Source organism: Echinops telfairi, unplaced genomic scaffold, assembly GCF_000313985.2.
Source record: "Echinops telfairi isolate 266 unplaced genomic scaffold, ASM31398v2 ScPeMD7_70;HRSCAF=299, whole genome shotgun sequence".
In the NCBI taxonomy this organism is placed as follows: Eukaryota; Metazoa; Chordata; class Mammalia; order Afrosoricida; family Tenrecidae; genus Echinops; species Echinops telfairi.
Window position 1 is genome coordinate 12,786,378 of NW_022103968.1, and position 10,122 is coordinate 12,796,499.

The 10,122-nt window shown below is 47.1% G+C and overlaps 1 protein-coding gene across 1 annotated transcript in view; it reads left to right on the forward strand.

The window, feature by feature from the left end:
- Positions 1 to 10,122, forward strand: part of SHTN1 (shootin 1) — a 96,969-nt gene that overhangs the window by 30,756 nt on the left and 56,091 nt on the right. The window contains exons 4-7 of the mRNA XM_004700912.2: positions 1,571 to 1,739; positions 3,751 to 3,848; positions 5,370 to 5,451; positions 8,894 to 8,988. Coding sequence (XP_004700969.1) covers positions 1,571 to 1,739; positions 3,751 to 3,848; positions 5,370 to 5,451; positions 8,894 to 8,988 — 444 coding nt within the window. The remainder of the gene's footprint in view (positions 1 to 1,570; positions 1,740 to 3,750; positions 3,849 to 5,369; positions 5,452 to 8,893; positions 8,989 to 10,122) is intronic.

A 10,122-nucleotide genomic window follows, 5' to 3' on the forward strand; every position in this document is an offset into this window, starting at 1 on the left:
GAAGTGGCGAGGGTTCACTGTATGCAGATTTGTACACATATAAAACACGTTAGCTAAGGGAGGTGATGAGAATTGAGTAACTCAAGCTAAAGACCCACTCAGTTCTACAGCGGGCAGCAGTGAATAAGGAACTAGGAGTCCTCTCTTCTTTTTTCTACCGGGAATTTGAACGCTTTGTGGCGAGCAGGGCAGCGGGGATGCCCTCAGCTGCTACCTGGAGGGAGATGGACATGGCACTCTTTCAGCCCTGGAAACCCTGTGGGGCAGTCCTACTCTGTCTAGAGCAGTGGTCCTCAACCTTCCTCATGCCGCCACCCTTTCATGGCGACCCCCCAACCGTAAAATTATTTTCCTTGCTACTTCATCACTGTCATTTTGCTACTGTGATGAATCGGGAGACCCCTGTGAAAGGGTCATTCGACACCACCCCCCTTCCCCAAAGGGGTCGCGACCCACAAGTTGAGAACTACTGGTCTATCGGGTCTCTAGATGAGTCAGAACTGACAAAGGTTTGGGTTTTTTACTTTATAGAGATAGTAGAAACACATCTTGAACTTGCTCAAGTGAAAAAACAAAGAAAGAAGGCGAGGCTCTATTAGCTAGTGATACAGACTCCCTGGTAAAGTCGAAGGGCCGCAGAAAGGAAGGCCTGCAGGGAGATGGATTGGCACCGAGGGCTTCCACAGAAGAACCATCATGAGGATGGCTCAGGGCCGGGCAGTGTTACATTTGGTTGTGCGTAAGGTCACTGTGAGTTGGAATCAACTCGAGGGCACTTAACAACACACTCTCTTAGGATCTCTTTATAGGCTCAGAACAGTCCAGGAATGGACCTGAACCAGTGCAAGCCCTCTCTCGATGGTTCTTCTCGGCCTCTGTATGCACACCCATCAGCTCCATCGTTGGCTTCTCGGTAGCTGACTTCCCCATCCTCAGCTCAGTGGTAGAATGCCACTGGTCATCAGCTTCTGTCCATCCAGGCACAGACTCTCTCTTGTTCAGCCTCCGCATTCCTAGAGACGGGATCTCATTGGGCAAGGCTGGATCAAGTGCTAATCTCCAGATTCGTTAGCTGTGGCCAGAGAGGTGGGATAGACTTTGGGATGCGCGGTTAGTTGCGTTAGAAATCAAGTCGAAGATGAAGAGCCGTGGCAGTGTCCAGAGAAGAGGGGGTGGTGGCCAAGGACTAGTTCAAAGGTGTTCAGAGCGACTGTGAGACAAACCATTTGCTTGAAATAAAGCCCCTTTATGGAGACTGTTCGTGACTGTTTCTGAATTGAAATTTGATTTAATCTACAATGGTCTGCTTTCTCTTAATTCCCCTGGTATCTCTTATCAGTTCTAACTAGGGTTTTCACAGGCTACTGGTTGTGACCCGGGTATCAGGTCTGAAGTAAAGAGAGTAAGTTTAATGTTAAAAAGTGTAAACAGAACCTCACGTTAACAAGTTTGCTGATTGCTATTTCCTGCTGTGCATGGCGATGGATATGTAAGACAAAAATGCACTTGTCTGTTGTTTCAAAATCCAAGGCACTGGCGTTAAAATAACTGTCTTTAAATTTTGCTGTAGCTCAATAAAGAAAATAAGACATTGAAACGGATCAGCATGTTATACATGGCCAAGCTGGGGCCAGATGTGATCACCGAGGAGATAAACATCGACGACGAGGACTCGGCTGCGGGCACCGAGGGGGCTGGCGAGACTTGTGTCTCCGTTCAGTGCCAGAAGCAAATCAAAGGTGGGACTCCTGTATTAATGACCGAACACATGTCCGACTCCCGTTGGGACAGGGTGTGTTTCTCAACCCTGGGTGTACATTGGAATCATGTGTGGACGTTAAAGAAATCCTAGATCCCTGGTCCTAGCCCCCAGACATTCTGATCCAATCGACCCAGGATGCAGCTTGGTTGAGAATCATCATGGTGGGTTATAGCGTCTGTGTTCCATCCATTACTTTTTCCTTTGGGTTTAGACATTTTTGAGAGCTTCATGTTGACAGAAAAAGCTGGTTAGACTATAAACTTCTTAGGCACGAGGGCTGTGTGCAGAGAGGTTTTGGTTACATGAAAGGATGAATGAATAAAACCGTATTGTTGACCGAATACCTCCTGTCTGTCCAGCTCCTTAGTGGAAGCTTTGGGGAGGAGTCCTTCCCAGTTGGCAGCGTTTCTGCCCTCAGAGGAAGGCCCTCTGGCTCAGACCGTGACCTCTGAGGCTCAGACCATAACCTCTAAGGAAGATGCAGTGTTGAGCCACAGTGCTGGCCAGTCGGTAGTGCTGGAACACAAGATGACCTAATACGGCTATTGAGTACTCATTCATCTTATTCATGTGCACATATATGTGTGTCTCCATTGATTATCTTAAAGATGTAGGAAAGCAATGACTATAACCAATAACTAGTTACTGGCTTAGTAACTACTGGAACAATTGAACTTAGTAACTAGAACAAAAAGTAGACCTCCCCATTCGGCAGATTGAATCTCAGTTGGAAGGATAAAGGGGAAATGAAGGGTTGTAAGCCCCATCTGTACCTAGCCCTCCTTTTCCCTAAGCCCGTTGCTGCGGCATACATTCCAAATCAAAGCAGCCCTGGAGGACAGAGTAGATCTGCCATATCCTCCTCCATGGAGTGGGCGGTGGGTCCAAACCACTGACCTTCTGGTTAGCCACCGAGCACGTAAGCACTGTACCCTGGGGCTCCTTCCACCCTTCGCGAAGTCCAAGGAGCATGGTGGGGAAGGAGCCCAAGCTAGAGGATGTCCTTTTGCCCAGAACTCCCCCATCTGTTAGGTCTCGAACACTCTGGCATCTTGTTCCTACTCAGGATTATCCAGCCGGCGGAGAAGGTGATTTAGAAAGAAGTCTCTGAGAACATCAAGCTGGGTTCCTATTAAAAGTTGGATTTAATTTTTAAGTAAGCACATAGCAGGTTTCTTATTGCCCCGGGAGAAGGGAAAGAAATTAAAAGCTATTACAAGCCAAGCGGCAAAGCGGTCAGCCTGGGCATAACTGCAGTACTCCTTTAATCCATGTATATTTTTGAGCATTTGAATGGTAGAAATAAATTTAATCTGACACCAGAAGCGTGTGCGCTCGCAGTTGCTAATATTCTCATTCTAGTAACATGGTTTTCATTAAATCCCAATCATAAAAAATATTAAATAAATTAAGAAACAAAACACCCACAATTCTGCAGAGAAAATTACTAGCATTAACCCTTCTTTCAAATAAGTTATGTTTTGAGTCAGTTCACGTAATGTTTAAAGGGCTATAAATTGGCAGCAAATCAGGTTTTTTTTCCTCCAAATCAAAATCTCTAAATTATTAACTGCCCGGTTGTTTGTTTATATTGTATTGTGACAAGAACCCGTGGCCAATATGAAATAATAAAGAAATTAGTCCAGGGCTTTAATTTGTATTCCTGAAAGACGTTTTGAAAATCAACCTCCAAAATGCCAGGTTGCTTTCTAAGCCTGGGTCTGAGAGAATACGCAGGAAACCAGACCAGCGCTGCGTGCCATGAGATTACCTGCTAGAAACCGGCTGGCTGATAGTGGCGGGACGTGGTCCTCCGGATGTGTGCGTCTTCGTTTCACTTTGATTATTAAACAGTGTTGACCCTGAGCTGTCCATGGGACCGGCAGTTGAAAGTCTCTCGACCAGGTTGATTTCTTCTTTTTACAGATAGACTTATTTCTCCTGTGCTGACTCCCCTCCCTCCCTCGTATTGTTTCTTTAAAACACAGCACTTCAGGACCAAATGTTATCTGTTCAGGAGGAAAAGAAGACATTAGCCATTGAGCTGGAAAGTCTCAAGAGCCAACTCGGAGAAGTCATGGAAGAAGTAGGTACCGTGGCCTGGGGGCAAGACTTTGGGTGTGTGGGCGCTGTCGGGAGACGGCGATGTCACAGAGTTGCCCTCGGAAGCTGTGTGGTTTCTGAGAGGAAGACCATGAGCCCGTAGCCCATTTGCCTCTTCCCTTCCCGCCTGCTTCAGCAAAATGAGGGGGCTTCAAACATTCATGGGAAATTGGATTAGCAGAAAAGAGATTTTTTTTTTCCCCTATGAACCTTTTGAAACCTACCCCCACACCCCCAAACTAGCAAGTACAGAGAATAAAACCAAGAACATTTACGTAGCCCGCTCTCTAGACCAGCAGTTCTCAACCTGTGGGTCGTGACCCATTTGGGGGGGTCGAACGACCCTTTCAAAGGGGCCGCCGATTCATAACAGTAGCAAAATTATAGTTATGAAGTGGCAACGAAAATAATTTTTATGGTTGGGGTGTCAGCACAACCTGAGGAACTGTATTAAATGGTTGCAGCATTAGGAAGGTTGAGAACCACTGCTCTAGACTTACAGGTAAGTCATTAAAGTAACCCTCAGGTGTGCCCCGCCCCCGTGGCAGTTTTTAACCATGTGAGACAGCTCTACAAAAAATGGTAGCGGCTATTTCAGGTCCTACACTTTGTTCTTGGAGGGGAAGAAAAAGTACTTTGCTTCTCCAGCAAATGGCTGGTTCCGTGGGCAGGACTGCGCCCCTTCAGCATGGGCAAGTACGGTCGATAGTAGAATGGGCTCAAGTTTGGAGAAGTCTTTTTAGAGTAAGAATGTATCATGGCATCCATCCCTTTGCACAAGGCTTCAATTAAGGATCTGCCTTTGCCGTCTCAATTTAACTTAAATCTGACGAAAGGAGGCAAGTGGGGATCTCTGTTTGGATCTTTCCAGTAAAGTGGCAATCGTGAACATAGGAGAACATGGTTGGGGTAGGGGTGTGTGAAATTATGACACTGATCAAACACCTTGAGAGAATGATTCACTGGACCTGGGGCCTCAGGGCCATAGTCTAGGGGGAAACCAAGGTCAACTGGGGTTTCCAAGGTCAACATAGTCCACAGAGACAATATTCTACATCAATGTTTCCCAAAGTGGCTGATACCACCCCCAAGGGGGTTAGGGGGGGCTCTGGAATGATCCAGCAGGGCTGCAGAAGCAGATACCTGCACTTTATCCCGGATGATGGGCAAGAGGACACAAGCCTTTCTGGGCCGGGGGGTGGGGCACCAGCAAAATATAGTTACGTGGGTTGGTTAGGACACTGCCATGGTTAGGGACTGATGTCAGTGACCCTTGGGATATGAGAATAATTTCTGTACCAAGCGTTACATCTTATCTCAAACAGCTACCGCTGCAGCTCTGAGTCGAACTTTTAACAAACGGCTGAAAGGGTGACTCCAATTTCCATTTTAATTTGTGACTGTGTTGAAAGCTGAGCAGTGATTTGATGACCACGTATTGCTCTGGGCCATGTTTTATAATGCTGGGTGTTTTTCCCCCCTCTTTGAATGTTCCCATCCTTAGGTAAATAAAGTCAAACAAGAAAAAGGTGCTTTAAATTCAGAAGTCCTTAAGCAGAGAAAAGTCCTAGACAAATGCAATAGAGGTATGTCTTTCCGCCTTTTCTTTCCCCACAAACACATATGCGACTTGTTTGTTGTGTATGTGCATTTTGTATTGTAGGCCAGTGCCTAGATCTTGCAACAAGGAGCTTCTCTTACCTTGTTATCCGACCATCTAGCCTCCGGTCTCTCCTAGTTATTAGTGTAATGATGCATCTTGACACGGGGGATGTTTGAAAGTGCTTTCATTTGAGGAACTTGAGACCTTTTTGAAACTTCAAAACGCAGCACTGCTTTTGTCCTGTGACCACGGCTGTATGGACTATGCTTACGGTTGATATGCTTGGTACTCAGAGCCTCTCCATCCAGAAGAGGTTAGGATGTTTCCATAAGCAGATGCAGCACCGTATGATAAAATGCTAAGACGATGTGGACATTGAGCGAGTAGATTGATACACGAGGTCTGTGCTTGGTCTAAGGTTATTTTCTGATGCGCCTGAAATCTGGCTCTGAGCTGCCCGGGGCCGATGCCACAAGAGTCCCGATGGAGTCTGTGACTCCCACGGAAATACACTCATTGGTCAGGAGACACGGTACTGGAGGGGGCTTGGTACCCAAGTGATAGAAACACTTCTCCCATGGCACTACCCTTAGAGAATACGCTGTTACAGAGTAAGACATAATCTGACTATTTTTTTTAAGTCACGAAACAGCATAGGGTTGTTTTTCTTCCTTTCAGCCCCAGGGAATGATGCCCAAGTGCATTTCTGCAACAGCGAGTCTAAGTAAGGGGCCTCCGTATGCTTTACCCTGCTTCTTTGTCCTCCGGCCACTGAAGAATGGACTGGGTTTTAGTAGCACTCTCTGACCTCCTAGGTCAGGAAGTCCTTTAGACGCAGGGCCTTCCATGTTGCGCTGGGTGGTGGTTCTCAGCTTTTGTGTCCTTAATGAGCTGGATTTAAAGAAAAAATTAATAAAGGACTTTGTGGCTCACGGTGGAGGATGTGTTCCAGATTGTATCATTTTCTCAACTCTTCCTTCATTGAAGAGGGTAGAGCTGATGCTGGAGAATGCTGATTTTGATGTGCTGTACCCCAAACTAGATTCTACAGAGGTTAATCATGGACTCTTGTCTTCAGAAGGCCCCCTGCCTAGGACAAGGGAGAAGTTGTAGATATAGATGCACGAGTAAGGTCAACCTAACTTCCTTTAGACTGGGTCATCAGGACGCAGGTCATGTGAAAATTTACTTCATTATTATCATGGTCCGGACGCAGACAAGAGAGTCCGTTTTCCACCGAGGATTCAGCTAGTCAACGTTGTCTTTGTTTTCCTTCATGGGATTCCTTTTTTTTTTTAAATAGGGCTGAAAATCATTTTAATTCACAGGGGCCAATCATTTACAACCCAAACCATCACTTACACGGCTTTCCTTGAGTTAAGTCTATCAAAGTCTTTCGTGTGAGGAGGCAGTAGATTTACGGAGGATGGCATTTGAAATTCTATGTCATTAGACAGGAAACCAGCCCTTAGCCAATTAGTTCGGGTTGAAGTGGTCTGGTGGGCCAGCTCAGGAGAGCAGCCAGGAAGGGAGTCTTTGTAAAGGTTTTACTGACAGGACTCCGCTCAGGGTGGGAGGTGCCTCTCTACAAGCTGATGGAGAGACCCGTGTGATGCCTACCTGTGCTGTGCCTGATTGCCAATAGCATTGTTACTCCCTCTGGTCTGTCCACATCACTGTTTGCCAGAACAGACCAGGGGATGGCCCACGTCACAGAGAGGCCATGCTGCTCGTAGTCCACAGTGGAACTGTCTCTTTGAAGGTTTCTCTCCCACGGAGGGGCTTTAGCTCCAGCCCTTTGCACCTGAAGGGCTCCGTCACTCTTCCTCTTCCGTGTACACACGCAGAACATGTGAAAAGACCAGGCCCTTTGTTTTCAAACTTTGAGAATATTTTGGACTTGAGAAATTTAGAAAAGTCACAGGGGAAAATTTAAAAAAACCAATCTAACTCGATAAGCGCTGTGACTATGAGTGTCCGTCCTTGCAGTCTTTAAAAATAAAAATGCCTGTTTAGACATTAAATTATAGATATACACGACAAAGGATGCCAGGAAAAAAAGTATTTCTCTGCCTGCTGCTGGTACCTTAGAAGCCTCAAGTACCCACAGCCCTCCCTGGGATTTGTTTTTTTAAATCAGCCCCTCTCTTTTGCTTAGTTCTGCCCAATACATATTTGTCTCCAATGGCATGTTGTTTATTTTGTGTGTTTTGGAGCTTCATAGAAAAGGAGTCAGTGTCCATATATTCTAATGAAACTTACTTTTGTTTTTTTTAATTGTGACACATTTATTCGGGGTGAAGGGTGCTGCTGCGGTATGGTCACTTTCACTGCTGTGACCTGTTCTGTGGGAGAGAGACGGGCCTTCGGCTCCTGTGAACAGTTACAGTCTCAGTAACTACAGGGCCGCTCCACGCTGTCCCCTCAGGTCACTGTGAGTGGGCCTCCACTAGCCGGCAGTGACCGTGACTTGGGGAGTATGATCCATGAGATGACGGTTCATGAGCTGTTGCCCTCGTGGTGGGCGGTTTGGTCGGTTCCAGTTCCTGTTTGCTATTCAAAGTCATGCTGTCGTGAACATTCGCATTCCCGTTTCCTGGGGTTCCTTATCTATGAGTTCCCACATCTACTAAGATGTAGGGGTGGATGGGAAATTGTATTTTCAGGTTTACCGCATGCCTTTCAGTCAGCCTGCTGGTTGACCAGCCTGCCGGTGTCGTGAGCCCCACGGTCTGGCATCCTCCCTCTGTTGCACTTGATTCGGCCACACGTCCTGGTCCCTGTATTGTTGGTGGCTGTCAAACATCACTCTTTGTGATCGAGTCTGGATTCCTCCCCTTCCCAGTGAAGACGAGCATCTTTCCCTGTGCCGATGGGCCTGGCCCATCCCAGGCCCTCCTCCTCTGTGAAATGCCGGGTTGTGCTGCTTGTGTTTTGATGGCTTTTAAAACAACAACACAAAGAGGACTCCTTTTTGCAACTTAATTTCCGTTTTGTTTTTTTTAGTATGACGTCAGTGTCTTGCCACTAAACATGCTCATTCACATTGGAGCAGGTGTGTACTTGGAGTGTCCCTTGCATATCGCAGCGTTTCCTGATCGGCCAGTGGTAGACTGGCGACCGGTACTGCGATGTTGTCATCCAGGATGCAGAGAACATCCTTGCAGTCCTGTCTCTGGAGAGGTTCATGATTTGTTGCTTTAGCATTTACACTCCTAGGAGCGGGGCCTTCGCATCTCACAGGGGATGCATAATTTTCAAGTTTTGATTGCCAGAGGTTGTCTTCTCAGAAGGTTTTTAAAATCACTTTATATTCCAATCATCATGGATGAGGGTGTGAAGCATCTTTCAGACATGATTTTTCCATCTCGCTCCCCGGTAATTTGTGTGACGTATGGCCTGTGTTCCCTTCCGTGCCCTCCAAGTGTCCATGCTGGCAGTAGAAGAATACGAGGAGATGCAAGTAAACTTGGAATTGGAAAAGGACCTTCGGCAGAGAGCAGAGTCGTTTGCACAGGAGGTGAGTTCCACCTACGTTCTCTTTGGGGTCCTTTAAAACAGGGCTCTCGGGGTGCAGTATAGCACCGATGAAACACACAACACTCCGCTAGCTCTTTAATACTTCCTCCCCATCACTATTCATGACCCCAGTTCTACCTTATAAATCCGGCTAGACTGGAGCATGTGCACTGGTCCAGTTAAGAGTTCTGGACACACGAAATCCAGGATAGGTAAACTCCTCAGGAACAATAATGGGTGTAGCGATACCAGGAGGGTGGAGGGAAAGTGGGGGGAGAAGGGAGATAAAGAGGACACTGATCACAATGATCGACGTATAGTGCCTCCCACCCCCGAGGGGGATGAGCAACAGAAACGTGGGTGAAGGGAGACTGCGGACGGTGTAAGATATGAAAATAATAATAATTTATAATTTATCAAGGAGTCACGGCGGTGGGAGGCGAGGGAGGGAGGGAAAGGAGAGGAGCTGATACCAAGGCCTCAAGCAGAAATTCGACGATGATGGCAACATATGTACAAATGTGCTTGATGCAATGGATGTATGGAGTGTGACAAGAGCTGTAAGAGCCCCCAATAAAATGATTTATAAAAAACAATGAATAAATGAGTAAAAGGGGTCTCTCCCGATGGCATCGTCACACTAGGTTTTGGACCTACGAACATGCCCCTTTGAATAAGGAGCTGCTGATGTGGGGGAGGCAGTTATGGACAAGTATCCCGGGCAGCATGGCGCTTGGTGTCAGGCCCGTGCCCCCTCAGCGTGAGCCCTTCACCCTCACAGGGCTTCATTCTCCCCATCTGTGAAGTGGATGACCAAATAGACACTGACGTCAAATGGTAGAGTTTTAAAGAAGTATTTTGAAAACCGCGAAGGAGGAAGGGATTCTCTGTAGGGATGTCCGCCCTTTGTGATGGCAAAGTTCCGCTTCTGTACAGGTGCCCATGAGTGTGCGACTGCCTGCAGAATCCGGGGCGCGTCCCCGAAGGCCCTCTTGGGTAGCAGGGTCACAGTGTCAGCGTTTCCAGGGCTCTCTGCGCGAGTGGATTCGCCCACCAGGTGTGGAGCGAATGAGCCTCTCATCAGGGTAATGACCTTCCTCTCACGTTTGAGATAAGCTTCCCTCTTTCTCATGTT